This window comes from Lactuca virosa, chromosome 1, assembly GCF_052849685.1.
Source record: "Lactuca virosa cultivar CGN04683 chromosome 1, Lactuca_virosa_CGN04683_v6, whole genome shotgun sequence".
Taxonomy (NCBI): domain Eukaryota; kingdom Viridiplantae; phylum Streptophyta; class Magnoliopsida; order Asterales; family Asteraceae; genus Lactuca; species Lactuca virosa.
This window is the reverse complement of record NC_136426.1, coordinates 105,067,584-105,089,060: the sequence shown is the minus strand read 5'-3', so window position 1 is coordinate 105,089,060 and position 21,477 is coordinate 105,067,584. Positions and strand designations below refer to the sequence as shown.

At 39.5% G+C, this 21,477-nt stretch overlaps 2 protein-coding genes across 3 annotated transcripts; one reads left to right on the top strand and one right to left on the bottom strand.

Moving 5' to 3' along the window:
• Positions 1-578: 578 nt before the first annotated feature.
• Positions 579-1,202, top strand: LOC145106050 (major allergen Pru ar 1-like). Its single transcript, XM_079043094.1, has 2 exons — positions 579-762; positions 835-1,202. The coding sequence occupies exons 1-2, from the start codon at positions 579-581 to the stop codon at positions 1,119-1,121; spliced, it is 471 nt and encodes a 156-aa protein (XP_078899220.1). The 3' UTR covers positions 1,122-1,202.
• A 9,018-nt stretch (positions 1,203-10,220) lies between these two features.
• On the bottom strand, positions 10,221-12,552 carry LOC145155251 (protein CHROMOSOME TRANSMISSION FIDELITY 7-like). 2 transcript variants are annotated; one of them, XR_013735716.1, is made up of 6 exons: positions 11,899-12,552; positions 11,560-11,812; positions 11,362-11,457; positions 11,239-11,302; positions 10,823-11,150; positions 10,221-10,744 (listed from the first exon to the last, which is right to left on the bottom strand). XR_013735716.1 is itself a non-coding variant. In XM_079075587.1 (6 exons), exons 1-5 carry the CDS (start codon positions 12,066-12,068, stop codon positions 10,824-10,826), a joined length of 915 nt encoding a protein of 304 aa, XP_078931713.1. In that variant the 5' UTR covers positions 12,069-12,548; the 3' UTR covers positions 10,221-10,744; position 10,823. The 2 variants fall into 2 exon arrangements, 1 of the variants encoding a protein (XP_078931713.1); XM_079075587.1 differs by having other exon boundaries at positions 11,234-11,302; positions 11,899-12,548.
• Positions 12,553-21,477: the final 8,925 nt, after the last annotated feature.

Genomic DNA, 21,477 nt, shown 5'->3' with positions numbered 1-21,477 from the left:
CTAATAAATAAGAGTTTGCTAGTAAATTTAGAAATTTGGCTTCAATTGACCATTATCACATGATATAGCAAAAAACAACCATTTTTCATGCCTACATGACATCCACTTAAGCACATTTTGGTCACAATATGTCTATGTGGATTTTTTGTTTATTTCTTATTTTTAAATTATATTCTTTAAATTTTAAGATTATATTTTTGTTTACGTTTATGACATCTCTTACGTTTAATTTTAGAAACATCACCCCCCACATACACACACATACAAAAGATAAAAGCCAATAAAATGGATGTATAGAAAGATTAATAACATTAACACTAAAATTGTGAGACTTATACTTAATTTTGTTTGATTCCTATCGTTTATTGTGGCTAAAGCCCATTTCAAATGTGGACAAGTAACAGAATGTTGATCTTGCCAATGCAAATGTACAACTACAATTGCATCAAGTACAACTTCACAATCGTCTACACATTTCAACCTATGAAGTATAAATACAACCCACATCAACCTTCAATATACACACTCCAAAACACTCAAATCAACCCATTTTAACCATTTTATTATCCTTGAAAACCATGGGTGTCTTGACATATACTGATGAACACATTTCAACAATCCCTCCAGCAAGAATTTTCAAAGCCTCAATTCTCGACTCCCACAATTTGATGCCAAAACTCTTGCCAGATGCTATTAAAAGTGTTGAGTTTATCAAAGGTGATGGTGGGGCCGGAAGCATTAAGCAGATTAACTTTGCAGGAGGTAAACTTATATCTACTCCAATATCTATTAATATGGTTAGATAATTGTCTTTAATTTAATTCTTGTATGTAGGTTTTGTGAAGCACGAAATAGATGAAGTGAATGAGAAGACATTCACATACAAGTATAGTTTGATTGAAGGTATGGGAATATCAGACAAGATTGAAAAGGTGTCGTATGATATTAAGTTTGAGGGTTCACCTGATAATGGCACCATTGCGAAAATGACCACAACTATTTACACCCATGGTGATTTTGAACTCAAGGAAGAAGAACTAAATGCAGGAAAAGAAAAGGTTTTAGGGCTTTACAAGGTTGTGGAAGGCTACCTCCTCAAAAACCCTGATGCATATGCTTAAAGATTCACATTTTTAATGTTGTGTTGTATCCATGTTTCATATTTTTAAGATTCCCACTGTTTTCTGAGAAATAAACATCAAACAATCAATAAAATTCTACTTACAAATGGTTTCTTGATATAGTAAAGAGAAATAAAGATTTGGGAGGTTAATTGCTTACTATGAGTTTGTTGTGTAGACTATAGACCAAGAAACATTTGGTGTTATGAGTAAAGCCAAACCAATTGTAAAGATATACGGGTAGCATGTCCATTGTTTCTACGGTATGAATTTTCTTTTATTAAAAATCGAAAACCAAACGAAATTGAATTTCATGCAATAAACTGAAAACCAAATTATTATTCGGTTTGGTTTGAAAACCATTTTTTTAATGTTAAAAATAAAATCAAAAGTTTTAAATATAAAAATTTTCAGACATAAAATAGAAAGTTCCAAACATAAAAATCTACATTAAAAGATAAAATGGAAAATATGTTAGAAGTTTATAAAAATGGTACAACATATCTATCCAACACATTTAGGGCGTGTTTGGCACGAAACTTTTAGAGCGTTTGGGAGTTTCTAGCTTTTAGCTTTTGACAAAACGCTCTAATTTAAACAAAAAGTTTCGTTTGACAATACGAGCGTTTAGCTTTTAGTTTAAACAAAACGCTTCAATTCTAAAAATTACTTCATGTAGCGTTTAACAAAACGCTACTGAGCTTTTGAAATCAATTTCCATATCTACCCTTAAAAATATATTTATATATTTATTTATTTTTAATCAATTGTCCTTTTATGTAATTTTATATATTTCAAAAGCTTCCAACTACTTTTGTCAAACATTCATATAACAAATAAAAACTACAGCTTCCCGCTATACGCTACCAGCTAACCGCTACCCACTTCCAGCTAACAGCTACTTTTGTCAAACACGCCCTTAGCCGGTGTTTAACACTAGGACATATTTATTTAATGACTACATGGTTAAAATAACACAAAAATATAAGAAATATATGGACAAACATGACCCTATAATTTCTTACTATCATTCTCCTATCCATGATGACATGTATCAAATTTAATTTTCTTTAATAATATTTTAATATATTTATCATCATTTAACATGGATAAAAAAGATATTTAATTTCTCATGGTTGATGTCCGGTACCAAGAAAAGAAAGCTGATTCAGCTTTTTTGTGCCCTACTACCAAAATAGGAAACTATTATTGATCTAATTTATAATTATTAAAAAAAATTATCAATATAGATATTTTGGCATGATGTAATAAAAAAAGAATCATTTTTTTTGGCTGACATGACTCGTGATTACTATTTGGTAAATTCTCATTTTTTACATTTTATTGTACTTCCTTCAAAACTTACAACAAACTCAACTTAATGTTTAAAAATTCACTCTTTCTGAAACTGAAATGTTTTGTTTTATAAATTCAAACTATTATATTGATGCGACATCGACCTCCGGCGTGCCTTCTGGTCTTCTGCTGTGGCGGAGATCTGGACATCACAGTGCAAAGTCATTAGAGCCGTCCTAGGGACTGTGCCCCGGGAGCGGACTCCGACGATCAAGTTAGATCAGCTGATAGATCTGAGATGGCCCTCCATAGCTGGAGAGAACCATCTTGGTGCTAGTAGTGGTGTATGGTGGTTGATGGCGGCGGGTGGCGGCTGAGCCACCCGGCCGGAGTATAGTGTGGCGCCTGAGCCATGGGGGAAAATCTAGGGGAAAGGTCTTAGGGAAAAGGGGTCCTAGTGGTGGCTGAACCACTTGGGAAGGAGTCCCCCTTCATGGAGGAGGCACTATTCTATTTATAGTGGACAATTAGGTCAAGGGGAATTGGGTCAGGCCTTGGGCCAGCCCAATTCAGGCCCAACTAGCAAGGAGCTGGGCAAGGCTGCCCAGAGGCGTCAGGCGGGGCTGGCGGGCGCGCCCCAGGCAGGGCTGGCGGGTGCGCACCAGGAAGGGATGACAAGGAGGGCGTCAGGCAAGGGAGTGTCAGGCCGGGCCGGCAGGAGAGTCCCCAGCAGGGCTGACAAGGGAGTCCCCAGTAAGGCTGGCAAGGGAACGCCAGGCAGGGCTGGCAGGAGCGCGTCAGGCCAGGCTGGCGCGCTAGAGCAGTCTAGGCCATGCCAATGGACCATATATCATCAAGTCCCCCCAGTCTGGTGTTATTGGTACGCGGCCAATGACATCGGACTGGAACTAGTCATATAAATTGTGCGTTGTCAAGTCCCCCTAGTCTGATGCGATTGGGTTGCTGACAATCGAATCGGACTAGATAAAGCACCAATACATTAAATAATAGAGAGAATGACCGAACCTCGTCCACGAGAGCCGTGGGGTTGCACGATGAGCCAAACATTGCTTATGCAGCTTGAGCTGACTTGATACTCCTTCATTGAGAGGAGTGTGAGCCGATCGGTGTAGAGTAACTGTTGCTGGCAATGTTTTGCAGAGCGGGGATGCTAAAGAGTGTTACGCGACACTGATGTCCATAAAATGTAGGGGCGGGGTAGCTAGGAGGCGTAACCTCGCCATATAGTCTCTGATACTCTATTATTCGACGCAGATGGAATGTAACCAATAACCATCTACATAGTTTGCCTTACATGAGCATTAATAACCGTCCTGAAGTTGTTTCCTGCTTGGGCTACACTTAGCTGGATTCCCCCCAGTCTGATGTGGGTAGCGTAGGTAGCCGTATCAGACTATGGTGCATAGGCAAGGTTGTTATAAGAATACACAATGAGGTTGTTTTCTATGATAATAGACAACCAGATGTAGGAAACGCCTTATTGATCGTCCGAGAATAGGAAAACCTTGTTAATTATAAGAGAAGAGACACCAAATGTGGTGCTAGACATGACCTGAATTTATGATCCGCGACTTACGATGCGCGACAATACACGACTTATGTTGTGCGGCTTAGAAGAAAAGTTCGAGCTTAGCAGCCAGCGGTCATGGAGATGTCACGCGGGAAAGCATCGCGTGGAACAGATCGGGTTTGACTGCCAGCGATCGTAGATAACTCACGCGGGAGAGCATCGCGTGGAATGGATCGGGCTTGGCTGCCAGCAATCGTAGATAAATCACGCGGGAGAGCATCGCGTGGAATCATATAGCCAAAGGTTGCAAACTCGGGAGAGCATCCGCGTGGAATCATTAATAATCGTAGATAATACTACTGTAGTGGAGCCGGGATGGGGAGTCGGGCGACTCGAGGCGAGGGTACTGAACCTCGCATGTGGAACTTGCCGCTATAATGGAGTCGGGCTGAGAAGCCACGTGACTCGAGACGAGGGTACTGAACCTCGCATGCGGAGCTTGCCGCTATAATGAAGTTGGGCTGAGAAGTCAGGCGACTCGAGGCGAGGGTACTGGACGTCGCATGCGGAGCTTGCCGCCATAATGGATTCGGGCTTTAAAAGCCAGGCGACTCGAGGCGAAGGTACTGAACCTCGCATGCGGAGCTTGCCGCTATAATGGAGTCGGGCTGAGAAGCCAGACGACTCGAGGCAAGGGTACTGAACCTCGCATGTGGAGCTTGCCGCTATAATGGAGTCGGGCTGAGAAGCCAGGCGACTCGAGGCGAGGGTACTGAACCTCGCATGCGGAGCTTGCCGCTATAATGGAGTCAGGCTGAGAAGCCAAGCGACCGGAGGCAAGGGTACCGAACCTCACATGATTGGGCGTAGCGCCCTACAATCTATGTGTCTAGCTCGTGTGATCAGTCTGGGTTAAAGCGGAATGGTACCTGATGCTTTGCTGCATCGCTAGTCGTACTAATAATTGATGCCTCGGTGTCTTGGCTGTTTGCGGAGAGCTATGTGGCGGTGCTACTTAGAGCTTGATAGTGTAGGTTTTGTTAGGAGATGCGCAGCGAAACTGCTGCCAGGAACTGGTCAGCAGGGCCGTTGAGGCCCGGGCAGCGAGTTGCTAGCGATAGGTGAGTAACACGACTATTGAGAGTTGGGCAACAAGACTACCGAGAGTTGGACCACGATGCTACTCTTTCGATCCTGAATACCAATGTCACATCGGGTATGCACCATCATGCATAGTGTCAGTTCTGCATGTACTTTAACTCTTCCCCTTGGGAATAAAAATCACTTCTACATAGTGTCGTACCAACCCTACTCCCCCCCCCCCCCCTTCTTAGGGTAGGCGAGGAATGGAAACAATGGATGCATAGTTGCAGGAAATTGGGCGACACAGCTACTGAGAAAAACTAAGCGACCCAAGTACTAACAAAAACTGGGCAGCGCGACTGGCACGACTACAGGGAGTTAGACAATGTAACTGCTGATGCCTAGGCTTTGCAGCTGCTGAGCTGGGTCGCATCGCTACTGAGGGTCAGGTTGCGCAACCACTGAGAGCCAGGTAGCTTGACTGCTGAGGACTGAGCAGCGAGGCTAGCGAGAGTCGGTCAACATGAATGGTGAGGGGTGAGTAGCAAGACTGTCTGCAGCTGGTCAACACGGTTGCTGATAGTTGAGCAACGCGGTTGCCGAGGGTTGTTTCGAAATATTTCACTGGTAATAGGAGCTACTACTCTGTCTCTCCCTTTTTTTTTTTAAAACATCGAGTTGGTTTGACTGCAATGCAACTTCTGAAAGTATATTTATTGAACGGAGTTTGCGGCACGCAACTATTGAATTTCTGATTTTTGTCTTGTAAAGATGGCTCATGTTACTTGTTGACGTAGCCAAATATGATCAAATACCAATATAATATGAGCTAAGATGTATTTTGCAGCCCAATAGCTTGGGAGAAAACATCTTTAAGAAACCCACTATAGAATTATTACCCAACTTTCTTGTATGAGAAATGCCCAACAATGTGAAGAAGCCCAAATGGGAGATGCCCGAAATAAAATGGCAACCCATTTTCGAAATGGCAAAAGCCCAAGATGAGGATTATTAGAATCACTCGTGATTATCAGCCCAATATTAATTTTCTTGCATGAACTATATACACAAATGGGTATCACCGCCTTCTCTTCTCTCTCTCTCTCCCTTTTTTTTAAAACTAAGTGGTACGGACTGCAACGCATATTCCCAAACATATTTCGTTGAGCGAAATCGTAATATTTAATCGTTGAACAGTTGATTGTCTAATTTATTCTTGCAAAAGTCAGGTCATTTGAGTCTTGAACCAGCCCAATAAAACATTATGAATTACAGTCGTGTTTGTGACAAGGGAGCCCAGTTGAGATAAGTTAATCCATTGCGAGTTGTGAGCCCATTAACAATTTGTTAGCCAAAGTCATTTTCACTGTGAAAATGAGATTTAACTTGCAAGCCTTTTAGGGTAGACGTAGAGCCCATTACACTTTCTCATTTGCCGAAAACAACAAAGAATTTCCCGGTTGTTCCTTTTACGATCCGTCACCGGAGATGTCAACTGAAGATCGATGACCGGTGGTCTGATGGCATCGTCCCTACAATTTTTCGCCGGAGTTCATATTCTGTGCGAGAGATCAGAGCAATGGGTTTATCGGTTGTGCTGCTCTGCTGGGATTGTCAATCTGTTAAGTGACGGTTGTTGTTGTTTGAACTTAGCAGGCGGATCTATGTCGACGAAGATCGTCGACTGGTGGTGCTCGGGTTCTGTTTGGTCCTCATTTGCCGATGGCTTACGGCTGAAGCTTGCCAGGTGGTGACGATGGCAGTTGATGGGTATCGCGTTGGGATGTTGTTACAGATGGCGTTGAACGGCGGCGGGGAGTGGATCGAAACCCTGGCCCATCCGACGGCGCTGGTCTGTTGGATGGTTGGCGGTTATATAGCTTCATTTACCGGCGATAAATTGAGAGACTGATATCGGTGGTAGTTCAGAGGTTGACTGGGGATGTCGATTCAAGAAGGCGGAGGTTGTGGTCTGCTGATGACGCCGACTTGGAGGGTCGGCAGCTCTTGGCCTCGATGGTGGGCGTGAAGACCAATGCCGGAGCATCTTAGGGACCAGCCGGAGACAACTGGTGGTGCTCAGATTCGGTATCGTCAACGGGACGAGGCAGCAGTTGCAAGTGGCGACAATGGTAGGGCTTTGGCTGTTGTTTCCGGTGGTCGACGAGTGGTGGTTGATGTGGTTTGGGCGGTCGCTAACGATAGAGTAACGACAGTCGACCGGTGAGGTTTCTATAGCTGTCGTCGATTGATCTAATTGGAAAGGACGAAGGTCGCTTTCGAGAATGGGGATGCCGAAGGTGGTCGACAGTAGTGATCAGGTTCTACTCGCTGGAGCAAGAAACGACTGGTAGCAGAGCAGCGGTGGTCTCGTTGGCAACCGGTGATTCCCGGGTTTGGACCACCGATGGAGTTAGTCCTGGACTGGTGGGGCCTATTTTTGTCGTTTGGTAGCTTTTGTTTCCTTGAATTTTGTGGTGTAGACTATACACCCATGCCTCCTCTTTTCTTTTTTTTGTCGTGTGTAGGGTTAGGGATGAAGCTCATTGTTGTAATATTTTGTACAATTTACTGTAAATATGAGGTGTAAAATTTTCTCTGTTTGTGTGTGCAGTTGCGTTTGTATACATCTTATCACTTCTTTGTGTAGAATTCACTTTCTGTCTTTTTTTTCTCTCTTTTTTTAAAAGGTAACACAAAACAATACTGTTTTTTCTCTTTTTTTTTTTTTTTTGTTATGAACTAATTTTTTGACATGATGAACTGCAACATTAACAATAAATTGGAATGGTTGGGATGTCACAAAACACAGCAAATGTTTGCAACATTAACAATAAATTGGAATGGTTGGGATGTCACAAAACACAGCAAATGTTTTGCATGAAAGTCAACTAAAAAGATTTTTTTGGTAATATAAACTTACAGTGAGGTAAAAACTCATCAAATATTTTCTTCCTTCATTTTGCTGAATAAATCATCTAAATAAAATAAAAGTCATAAACACTGCTTCTCTTCTCAACTCTCTTAGTAAGTTATCAAATAGAATGACATAACTTCTCTAAGATGAAAATGAGTTTTTTTTTTAAAGTTTGAGAAGGTAAAAAATTCATAGGAGCTTATTTCTTTCTTCAAGTTTCTAAACAACTTGAGTAAACTTGTATAGAGAATATCATAAGCTAAATGATATTTTCTGAGAAATTCATGCACTGAAAGTGGGTTAAGACCCATCAAAACTTCTCCTCCCTTCTTTTTTTTTATATTGAAGGTTCTGTAGGATATACAAGCCATATGGCTGTGTGTACAAATAGTTGTTGCAGTGGGAGTGAAGATGCTCACAGAAAATCTTTACTAAAAACGATTTTCTGATAATATATGGATTGAAATGGGATAAAAATTCATAAAAATTTCTTTTCTGTTCAACTTTCTGGAAAGACATCAAAACATAAACAAAAACGAATCTGAAAGAGTTTTTTTTTTTTATAAACTCTCTTTTCTTCTAAATTGCTGAGAAAACCCCATATCATAAATAGAAAATGGATCTGATGGAGTGTTGTTCATGAAACTTCATTTTCTTTTCAGCTTGCTCAACAAGCTATGAAGATATGAACAAGGAACAGATCTGGAAAAATTTTAATTTTCTATCTCTAAGCTTTTAGAAAAAACACTAATTAGACAACTCCATAAGAGCTTTACAAAGAAAATCATAAACTGAAGGTGGTTTCTTTGTAACATAAACTGAAAATAAGGTAAAAAATCACGAAAAATTTCTTCTCCTCTCAAGTTGCCTGAGATGAACACCCAAAATAAAAACGAAAATGGGTTTAAGAACTCATAAGAGTTTCTTTCTTCGTGACTTGCTGAAGAACACATCAAAACATAAACGAAAATAAGATCTGATAAAGTCTTTTAAGACTTGAGAGTTGCTCAAATGAACTAAAACCAAGCATATTTAGACATCTGAACAACAAACAAAGTAGATCTAACGATCTGAACAAAAAACTCAACAGATCTTGAGATCTGAACGAAAAACTAAGCAAATCAATAGATCTGAACGAAAAACTCATAAAAATTTCTTTTATCTTCATCCTACTCAAGAAACCCCAAGAATATGAACCAAAAAACGATTCTAAGAAGATTTTTGCAAACTCGGGGAGTGTTTGAGTGAAGGAAATCATATAGATCCATAGATCTGGACTAAAAAAAACGTGATAGATCTACAGATCTAAAAGATGGTGAAGCAAATTTGAACAGATCTTGGCAAAAATAAACAGATTTGAACAAATGATACTAGAAATTAACAGATCTGAAGAAACATGAGATGAAAACCCATCAAATCTGAACAGATGTGAGGATGAGCGAGCTTGAAACCAACTGAGGCTTTTGCTACATGCTCGAATCCGGGATGGCGCCAAATGATGTAACATTGATATTGGAGTTTATTTAACCTTATAATGAGCTAAATCTGGAGATTTTGTTTCAATTCACGTTATGAAATGCTATAGCAAATAAAAGTATAAAATCACTTTTCAAGACTACATCGCTTCCATGTAAGCACATTTTTATCACATTATATCTATGTTAAGCTAGTTTAAATTTATTTTTTAAAAATTCTATATTGTTTTTTATTTATATTTATTTTTACAGTTTTTTAATTTATATTCACATACCTTAAGTTTCTTTTAAAAACCATCAGAGCAATAAATAACAAAATAAAAGCCAATAAAATGGACATACATGCATAGGGCTGTAAACGAACTAAACGAACACGAACAGAGCTTGTTCATGTTCGTTCGTTTAAGTTAACCGAACAAATAAACGAACATGAACGGTTAAACGAACAAGTTTTCTTATTCATGTTCGTTCGTTTAACAAATTACATTGTTCATGTTCGTTCGTTTATGTTCGTGAACATGCTAAACGAACATAAACAAACGAACATAAACAAACATATATGAACATAAATGAACAATAATATAGTAATGTAATCAAACACAATTAAACATATATGAAGATAAAAGGAACTTATATGAACAAACATGAACAAACGTAAACGAAGAACATAAACGAACGTTCACGAACATAATTGAACGAACGAGACCATTTTTCATGTTCGTTCGTTTAACTAAACGAACGAGAATTTGTGTTCATGTTCGTTCGTTTATTAAATAAACGAACTTTCCGCCGAACGGTTCACAAATAGTTCGTTGAACATTCAGTTCGTTTACAGCCCTATACATGCATATACAGCAATAACAAAAACACTAACACCAAAGTGTGAGACTTATTATACTTAATTTCGTTTGATTCCTATGGTTTATTATTGCAGATAAATCCGATTGCAAATGTAGACAAGAAACAGAATGTTGATCTTGCCAATGCAAATGTACAATAAAAATTGCACAAAGTACAACTTCACAAATCACAACCCTCTTACACATCTCAACCTATAAATACAAGTATGAACCCCAAATCATCCTTCATTCGCCATACTCCAAAACACTTGAATCAACCAATTTTATATTTTTAACCATTTTTATAATTTCTTGAAATAATGAAGAGAATTCAAGATTTATTGGTTTACTATGAATTTGTTGTGTAAACCAAGAAAGATTTGGTGTTTGTGTAACTTGATGCTAATAACTTCCCAGCATTTGTTGGCTAAGAGAATGCTAACTCAGAATGTTCTAGAATCACATCCGAACTAAAACTTTTCCTACAATCATATGAAAAAAGAAAAGTTTAAAACTTTAAAGGCATAAGTGTGTGTGTGTGTGTGAAGGGGTAAGGGTACCTTATGGACTCGAGTAAATGAGTGGCAATGTGTTTTCTTCTGTTGGAGGGTGTGACCCAAATTGCACGGATTCCACAAACAGCAGGGATTGAGTCTTTTTCACAAATGATGGCTCCAAGAAGAATGTCATTTGAATTTCTTTGATTTTATCTTTTTTATGATTTCTCTTTGGAAACTGTAGAGTGGTTGGAGTTGACTTTTTGACCTCCATTAGAGTGGTGGTGACATCATGGTTTTGGTCTGAGTTTGAAACTAATGGATACGCTTTGTTTATTGGCTCTGCAACTAGACATCCAGCAACCCGTTGGGAGGAGATATAAAGATAAACCTAAGCATGAAAATTGAAAGATTAGTTACAAAATGGGACAAAAAATCAAGAAAATATTAAAGGGATTTGTGAAAAATAGTCACCTTACAGTGTTTATGGAAGATCCATCCATCACCAAGTTCCATCTCCATCATCTTTATAACCTCCTCAACCTGTAATTACAAGATTTTATTAAGCAAGAAATTGATTATTTAAAAGATGTTGAATGTACCTTTTTTATATGAGCAGGAGGATCATCATTAAGGACCAAAATAATACGTCCATGTTCTAATGAGTGTGTATCTATAACTCTTTCATTACACCAGCCCTTAAGTGTAAAATCAATGAAGAATGAATGAGTAGAAGAAAATTTTGGAAACTAACATTAATGAAATAGTAAACATCAAAGATATAAGGATAAAGAATCTACCTTGAATTGGATACCATGAGTGTAGCTTTTGTGAAATTCTTTGTGAACCTTTGTATCTTCTTCATCTCTAGGAGCAAACTTGAATCCACAAGTTTTACAAGTGTGTAATAGAAAATCGGATTGACCTAGATCCAAATGAAACTGTGCATACTTCCTTTTCTTGTTTAAAACCTTTTTGGAATTTGTGGAAACTAACTGTTGTCCAAAATTAAGTTTGTTTGGATCATTTTCTTTGAAAAGATCATCATTAGCTCTGCGTATCCAAAACCAAAAGTCAACTTTAGTCAGGTAACTTCTTGTATGGTAAAAACGGAACAAAATGCTACTCAAGGAATATACCTATCTGCGTTTGGAGCTCGTCGAGTGTATATAATGGGAATTTCGGGTTCTCTGGTGAAGTCTTCATCATCGGACAAGTTATCCGAAAGGGGAAGAGGTGGATTTAGGGCTTGGCTTCGTGATGTGGAAGAACAAGAAGGTCTGAAGAATGAATTTATTTTCGATTGCATTGATTGTTGTTGCTGTGAATAACAACTTAAGCTGAAGAATGACTTCCTAAATTACATTCAACATATCATATAAGCATCAACAGCATTGCAGGTATCATAACTGAACATAGTATGGGCAGCCTATCACAAAATTGAACATAATTGAACCAAAATCAGATTCACAAAAACAAAGCAAATTCACATTCACAGAAACCAAAATCAGATTCACATTCACAGAAACTAAAGAACCAAATCTGATGCATCAATTCACTTTCATGTGCACTAATCAAAGTGGGTGTCCAGATTTTAACACTGATCAAACTAGAGAACCAAATCAGATTCATAAGGTAGTTCCAGCGATAAGAAGAAAGAATAATAGCAATAATACAGATTCCGTATATCTCTTATCTTGTAGATAAGAACAGATTCCATATGGAAAATTGAAGAAACACAAAACCAGCGATAAGAAGAAAGAGCGAACAGCACAAAAAAAATTAAAAAGAAAAAGAAAAAAAAAAGATAGAACGAATGCAGGAAGGGAGGGGGTGTTTGGCTTATCTTTGAGAGTCAAAAGTTCTTTTTGAAAAAGATAAAATGCAAAAGATGTTTGGTAAAAGTATTTTAAAAGCAACTTTTGGATTTTTTATACAAGGAAAACTGATTTTTTGGAAAAGTCAGGAAATCCTAACTTTTTGTAACTTTTGCCAAAAGGACTTTTGCCTCCCAAAAAGATTAGCCAAACACCCCCGAAGAAACGAACCTGTAGCTATGGGGTCGAAAGTCGAAGGTCTCCGGTAACTGTGGGGTGCGGCGCTCCGGCCGGTTACTTCATAGGAGAGAAGCAGCACAAATGAGGCATCTTTTGTTGTGTCGCTGTTTGGAATGCAAAACTGTGAGGTCATCTTTTGGCGCCGATGCTATGAAATTTGAGTTTCATTTTAATAGATTTTGATTTCCCGCCGGGGCAAATAAACCCTAGTTAAAGCCTTAAAATTATTATTTTAAATAAAAATCTTTTTTTGCTATATATCATAGTATTTTTATCATTTTATAGTTATTTTAAATTAAATTATTTTTCACATATTATTTTATGGATTTTTTTTATTTTTCACATATCATTGACCTTTGCCCCCTCGGGGAAACTGTTTTTTTACGGAAAGCGTTAGCAACATTTGCTAACCATCGTCTGCTCGCTATCGGGTCCTTCTCCCCGAAGTAGTATGGAGCCCCACGTACCCGGAACTCCATGAAGGTCATAGAATGTGCTCCTACCAAGGCCACTATCTCATAACGAAATGAGCTGTAACATCCTGTTTAATAAATAAATAAATATATGAAATTTGATGAACGAATAGTCGCAATAAATTCATATTATTTAGGGGATTCTTGGTTTTGGGAAGCCAAATGTTATAAATCGAATCATTCGAGGGTTAAAAAGTAATTTTGGGATGTAGTTTGAAAAGATTATGGAGGCTAAGGGGCTATTTGGTAAGTATTAGACTTATTATGTAAGGATTTTTGGAGGTAGGGGCTGATTGGTAACATTTCGGACTAGTTTTGTAAAGATTTTGGAAGATGGAGGGGTTGTTTAGTAAAATTCGGATTTATTTTGTAAAGGATTCAAGGGGTAGGGTTTAAACGGTAATTTGCAGACTTATATTGAAATGATTTCTGGTTGGAGGGACCAGTTCTGCCATTATGGCAATATGTTTGTGTGACCGGGTATATATATATATATATATATATATATATATATATATATATATATATATATATATATATATATATATATATATATATTACGAAACCCTAAACCTAAGGAAAAAGGTTAGCCGACATGTCACACCCCCGAACCAGACGACGGAAACGTCCGGGGGCTCGTGTGACTAACAATTGAATAATCATCACAATGAATATACATGAATCATAACACGATCATCGCCAACATTACATAATACAACTAGCATTGTTTACATCAAGTACTTTGTTAAAATGCATAAGTTCAAATTGTTAAAAGTACGATAAGTGTTGTTACATAAAACAAAACCTACACACTTGCATATCTTCCAGCTTAACGATTACCTGAGAATACAAGTTATTTTGAAAACGGTCAACATATATAATATTGGTGATTTCATAAGTATGTTGTTTGAGTAAAAGTCTTTGTATATTTCATAAAAACCCAGAAAATCCGATATTTTCTGTAAAATGTCTGAAAATGTAGTGAAAATCAAGTATAAATGCATGTGTGAATTTCATAGTTATAGCTTATAAAAGAGTAGTTTAGTTTCATTGTATTGTGAATAAATAATAAATGTATATGAATAATTTCCCCAGAAAATCCGATATTTTCTGTTTTATAACAATGTCTAGATTCTTGTATCGTTAAATAAGTTGTTTTGCATTGACACAATCGAAGAGTTTATCTTCGAAAGTTTACTTTTGGTATTGAATCCCTATATGAGCCGTTATAACCATGCATGATAATGACTAGGTCGCCCGTCTTGGTATTTTTCCAAATGTCGGTCTTGCTAAGGATGTTGTCGCCCTAGACTGGCCTAGTCTAGCTGTAGCGAACAGCTAAGGTGTGGGGGGTCACCCCGTATAGATCTATACACAAACTCCCGCTTTCCTACCAGGAAACTCTGATTATAACTACAGGCTACGATTGTACACTCAGAGGTGCCAACCGACATGTCTCGCTAAATTCTCAACCCCTTTTTGTATTATGTTTAATGTTTATGTATAAGTGGTATGTTTTTGTATTCGAAAGGTACATATATAGGTATACGACATTTAATGATTACACAAAGGATTAGTTACGGCATACTAACATGTGAAGTTTCCATTCCAAGCCCTATTAGCATGTAATTAGACCACAAAGGCCCAATAACATTAAAAAGAGTAATTTAGGCCCAATAGGCATGTAAATGGGCCATAAAAGCCCAATAAACATGTAATCCATAACTTAAGCCCAAATTAACATGTAAGTGGGTCGCACGACCCAATAAACATGTCATGGAAAACATTGGGCTCAATATACACTTAATTGGTCCCTTAGGGCCCAATGGCCAAGAAATGTGAATATTAGGCCCCAATAAATAGTTATCGGCGTATTTTGTTCGTTTGTTTTGTTCCGTTGTTTGTTTTAGCTCAAGGATTACTAGATGGATGATAAGAAGCTTTCTTTTGTAAAAATGACATTTTTGGCCAATAAACCTCAAATTTTTAGTTAAGGCCCAAAGTTTTGTAAAAATGACACTTTAGTCCATAATTTATAAAAATTTGTAATTTTGTCCCAAATGTTTGGAATTTCACAGATTTAGCCCAAAAAGTTATATTTTCACATTTAGAACCTTGTTTTTCAGAAAAGTACATTTTCAGCCCTTGGTTGTAAAAATTTACACTTTCGGCCCAATTTTGGAAAATTTTACATTTTTGGTCCAATTTGAAAATAAATGTTATTTTCACCCCTAAATTTGGTTTGTTTACATTTATGACTCAAACTTTGGCCAAATTACATTTTTAAACCTCAAAACTTCATTTTTTTCGCAAATTGGGCCCAAAGGCCGTGAGGCCCAAAAGTGTTGGCCCAATAAGCTTAAAATTGCATTTTTGGCCCTTTTTAAAGTATGTTTAACATAAAAATACCTTTTTATATATGTAGGACCGGTTTGGCCCTTATAAAAACATAAATGCCACTTTTTGCCCTTATCTTTTGTTTTCTTGACAATTTTGTCCTTTAACAAGGTTTTTGTTGAAATCTTTTGTATCTAAAACTTGTAATCACTTTTGGCATGATAATATGATGGGTATAATGTCACAGTTCATAGATCTTTGCTAATAATACTTAGAATTTCGAGATTTGTTAAGACCTAACACATTTTTACTAAATAAGTTAAGTATTCACACAAAACATGCATATAACACATAGATCTACACATTTTACTTGCATTCTCCCCCAAAAATCATATGAAAACCGAAAACAAGGGGGTATGAACTCACCTTTGCTTGATGTTTCGGTTTTTGAAGAAGAAGTGGAAAGAGATGAAGTGTTTTCGGCCCTAGCAACTTTCTTGAGTGGATCTCGAACTTAAGAAGTTTTCTAGGAGTATGATCACCAAAATCTTGTTTAGAAGGAGTGATCTAACATGAGAAAGAAGTTATGTAACTTGGATATGTAAAGACTTACCAAGAATGATGATTTTTGGTGGTGGAAACCTTCTTGAAGATGCTCTAGATCTCGAAAATTAGAGAGGAAATGAGGAGTGTTCTTGTGAATGTTGGAGAGAAATTTGAAATTAGAGTGTGTGTATGTGTATCTTCAGCCGAGAGTAGAATAAGAGAGGGGGGAGAGAGAGGTGAGGTGACTAGCATGGATATATGGTGGTCCTTGCATGGATACATGATGTATAAAATGGAGGTGGCATCCCCAAGTCAACCCCCCCCCATTACACTTCTTTTCTCTTTTTTTTTTTGTTCTACACATGGGCCGAGATTTTTGGGCCAAGAAGAAAGGGTGGAGTAGTTTTGGTCCCATTAACTTTAGTTAGGATATTTGGTTTCTAAACATAACTTTTTCGGCCCATTGGGCCTTTGGAAGCATTCACGGCCCAAATAGAATAAAAGAATGGGCTTATGGCTCACTAAGGTTAATTGGATTAGTTATGGCCCATTAGGGTTAGAATGAATCATTCTAGGCCCAAATGGTCCAAAATGTTTTATATTTATGAATTGGGTCCAATTAGGGCTTCTAATTCCAATAAAGTTGAATTGGGTGCTTATTGGTCCATTAGGCCCAATAAAGAACTCCTAGTCCAATATGGACTTAAACCATGGATCTTTGGGCTTCAGACTCTTTGATGAACATGAATGGTGAATCTAAATGAGCATTGAGTGAGATTTACTTAGAGTATATGTTTTACAATAGTTGAATGGTTACACGGGAATAGAATTTCCTAGCTAAAATGTCAGTTGTGACATCATCCCCCCGTTAGAGGGAATTTCGTCCCGAAATTCTTTTGAAAACTAGGATCGTGAAGGAAGGATTAAGTGAGGGTACTTTTGCTTCATCTGGTCTTCACGTTCCCACGTGAATTTCGGTCCGTGTTTTGCGCTCCATCGAACCTTCACGATCGGTATGTGACTTTGCTTTGTACGCTTCACCTCCCTGTCCATAATCTTTATCTCTTCCAAAGGAATGACAAGAGTTTCATCTGATAGACACTTTTTCATATTCGAAACGTGGAACACTGGGTGCACGTTGCTGGGCTCGACGGGTAGCTGCAGCTTGTAAGCCACTAGACCAATCCGGGCAAGAATCTCGAACGGTCCAATATACCGCGGGTTCAATTTTCCTCTTTTCCCAAATCGAATCATTCCTTTCCATGGAGAGACCTTTAACAACACGCGATCCCCGACTTGAAATTCTAGTGGCTTTCGCCGCTTGTCAGCATAGCTCTTTTGTCGGTCTCGCGATGCTTGAAGTAGAGCTTTGATTTGGACTATCTTCTCGGTTGTTTCACGAATGATTTCGGGTCCTGTAAGAGCACTGGATGGCGATTTCCCTTTTGCTATTTGAGTGTCACCTACTTCGGCCCAGCATAGGGGCGATCTACATTTACGACCATAGAGAGCCTCGAAGGGAGCAACCTTGATGCTCGTATGGTAACTGTTGCTATAAGAGAATTTGATCAGAGGCAAGTGGGCATCCCATTATTTGCCGAAGTCAATCACGCAAGCTCGGAGCATATCCTCGAGTGTCTGGATGGTACGCTCACTCTGACCATCCGTCTGAGGGTGGTAGGCGGTGCTCATATCTAGCTGTGTTCCCATTGCCTTCTGAAGAGATTGCCAGAATCTTGAAGTAAATCTGCTATCTCAATCCAAGATAATAGAGACTGGCACTCCATGGAGTTTCACGACCTCCTTGATGTAGATTCGGGTCAGCTTTTCCATATTGTAGGATTCTTTTATTGGCAGGAAATCAGCAGATTTTGTCAATCTATCGACAATTACCCAGATAACATCCAATCTGTATGCTGTCTTTGGCAATTTGGTCACGAAGTCCATAGTAATCCTTTCCCCTTTCCACTCAGGTATCATTGGTTGTTGCAATAGTCCCAAGGGCTTTTGGTATTCCACTTTCACCTTGGCGCAAGTAAGACACTTGCCCACGAAAGTAGCTATCTATGCCTTCATATTAGGCCACCAATATTGCTGCTTGATATCCAAATACATTTTATCTGACCCCGGATGAATAGAATATTGCGTATTGTGGGCTTCATGCATGACTATCTCTCTGAATCCCCCAATTTTGGGAACCCAGATTCTATTCATGAAGTAGTGGGTTCCGTCGTCTTTAACTTCGAGCTCCTTCTCCATTCCTCGTAGCGATTCACTAGCGACATTCTCTGGCTTCAATGCGTCCAATTGAGCTTCCTTGATCTGTGAAGCTAGATGAGATTGGATGGTGATTGACAGAGTCTTCACACGACGATTTGAATACTCCTTTCTGCTCAGGGCATCGGCTACCACGTTAGCCTTGTCGGGATGATATTTGATCTCACACTCATAATCGTTTAACAACTCAACCCATCTTCGCTGCCTCATGTTTAGTTCCTTTTGATTTAGAATGTGTTGGAGGCTCTTGTGGTCTGTAAAGATGGTGCACTTGGTACCATATAGGTAGTGCCTCCAAATTTTTAAGGAGAAGACCACCGCCCCCAGTTCAAGATCATGCGTGGTGTAATTTACTTCATGCGTTTTCAGTTGTCGGGATGCATAAGCAATTACCTTCTCTCGTTGCATGAGGACACAACCTAAACCCTGATTCGAAGCATCACAGTAAACTATGAAGTCTTCGGTTCCTTCCGGTAAGGATAGCACTGGAGCACTACAGAGGTCTTGCTTCAAGGTTTGGAAGGCAAACTTTTGCTTTTCGGTCCATTTGAAGGGTACGCCTTTTTGCGTTAATGTGGTGAGGGGTTTAGCTATCTTGGAAAAGTTCTGAGTGAATCTTCGGTAGTAGCCTGCAAGACCCAAGAATTGGCGAATTTCTATTGGCGTTGACAGAATTGCCCAGTTCTCGATTGCTTTGATTTTGGAGGGGTCCACATGTATTCCTTCCTGACTGACTACATGGCCCAGGAAGTTCACACTGCGGAGCCAGAACTCGCACTTGGAGAGTTTCGCATACAACTTTTCAGCACGTAGGGTTTCTAAAATCTGTCGAAGGTGTTGGCTATGATCTTCTTCACTTCGAGAGTACACGAGAATATCGTCGATGAATACGATCACGAATTTGTCAAGGAATGGGCGGCAGACTCGATTCATGAGGTCCATAAATGCAACGGGGGCATTTGTTAGACCGAAGGGCATTACGACGAATTCGTAATGACCGTAACGAGTTCGGAAAGCCGTCTTAGGAATGTCCTCATCTCGGACTTTGAGTTGGTGATAACTGGATCTCAGATCTATCTTTGAAAAGTAACTAGCTCCTTGAAGTTGGTCAAATAGATCATCAATTCGTGGAAGTGGATACTGGTTTTTGATGGTGAGTTTGTTTAATTCCATATAGTCGATGCACATCCTGAAGGATCCGTCTTTCTTTTTAACGAAAAGAACCGGATCTCCCCACGGCGAGAAGCTGGGTCTGATGAATCCTTTCTCCAGGAGTTCGCCCAGTTGGCTTGATAATTCTTGCACTTCAGTAGGGGCCAACCTATAGGGTGATTTGGCTATTGAAGTGGCTCCAGGCACTAGGTCGATTCGGAATTCGATTTGTCGTTCTGGGGGTATTCCCGGAAGATCTTCTGGAAACACGTCCGGGAAGTCACACGTCACTGGGATGTTGCGAATGCTCGCTTCCTCTTTGGTTTTATCCACCACGTGAGCAAGGAATGCGTAGTTCTTCTTTTGTAGACACTTTTGTGCCTTGATACATGAGATAAGGTGAAGGTTTGCGCCGGGTTTATCTCCGTAGATTATTAGGGTTTCATGATTAGGAAGATGAAGGCGAACGACCATCTCGTGACACATAATATCGACATGATGGGGGCTTAACCAATCCATGCCGATGATCACATCAAAATTCCTAATATTTACAGGCATTAAGTTTATTTGGAAGGTGTAATTGTTTAGTGCTAACGTACATCCTATATAGATATCTTCTGTCGTTTCTGATTTCCCATTAGCCATTTCCACCGTAAAGGCTTCGTTGAGCTTCTGGTGTTGTTGATTTAGCAAGTGTTTGAATTTATTACTAACAAAACTTCGTTCCGCCCCACTATCAAATAGGACGCATGCATACGAATTGTTAAGTAGGAACGTACCGGTGACAACGGCTGGGTCCTGCACTGCTTCACCCTGACCCATTGTCAGCACTCTCCCTGCTGCTCCTGCCCCTTGATTTTTCGCGTTGGGGCAGTTTTGCCTGAAATGTCTGGTCTTCCCACATCCGTAACAGGTATAGCTGGCTCCATCATTGGTGTTGTTGTTATTGTTGTTGTTGTTGTTGTTGTTGTTTGTCATCTGGTCTTGTGGGAGCTGAGTCCTACAATACTTTGTTGTATGGCCCTTCCGGTTGCACCTTGTGCAACTCATCTCTCTGCACTCTCCATGATGGTGGAAGTTGCATTTGTTACACTTGGGAAGAATTCCTGAATACTGCTTTGAAGCATTTCGCGTGGATGAGGCTGGAGCATGTGGTGATGCGGTAGCTTGTGTTGCAACATGGACAAACACCGTTTGTTGCTTCTTAGACGATTTCGAGTTTTGCTTTCGCTTTCTCTTGTTGTTTCTCCCCTTCTTGTTATCTTCTTCCTTCTTAACCTCCGCTTCCACTGTTTTGGCACCCTTTTTATTGCCATGATCATACAGTTTCTTGGCCAGTCTCTTGGCGCTATCAAACGCCTCAGGGTTTGCCGCAATGACATTCCCTTGGATAGGTGCAGTCAATCCCCAGATAAACCTCTCAATCTTTTTCTTTTCTGAGGTGATCATTCCGGGACACAGAAGAGATAGCTCGCTAAACCGGGATATGTATGCGTCGATATTGGAGTTTTGAACCGTGAGGTTCCACAACTCTTGTTCCATCTTCTACATCTCACCTCTAGGACAGTATTCTGCTAACAACATCTCCTTCAGCTCCTCCCAGGGCATCGCGTTCGCCACCGGAAGTGTCATGGCCTCTACGTGGCCATTCCACCAGGAGAGAGCTTGGTCAATGAACGTGCAGGCTGCAAACTTGACCTTACACTCATCCGGACATCCACAGATTTCGAAGACGGATTCTACCTTCTCGATCCATCTCTTCAGGGCTATTACGCCTCCTGTCCCATTAAAGGTCTGAGGTTTGGCGTTGGTAAAGTCCTTGTAGGTGCACGATCGTGCGGCTCCATGGTTTGTCCCGTGATTGGTGCTTCCGGCT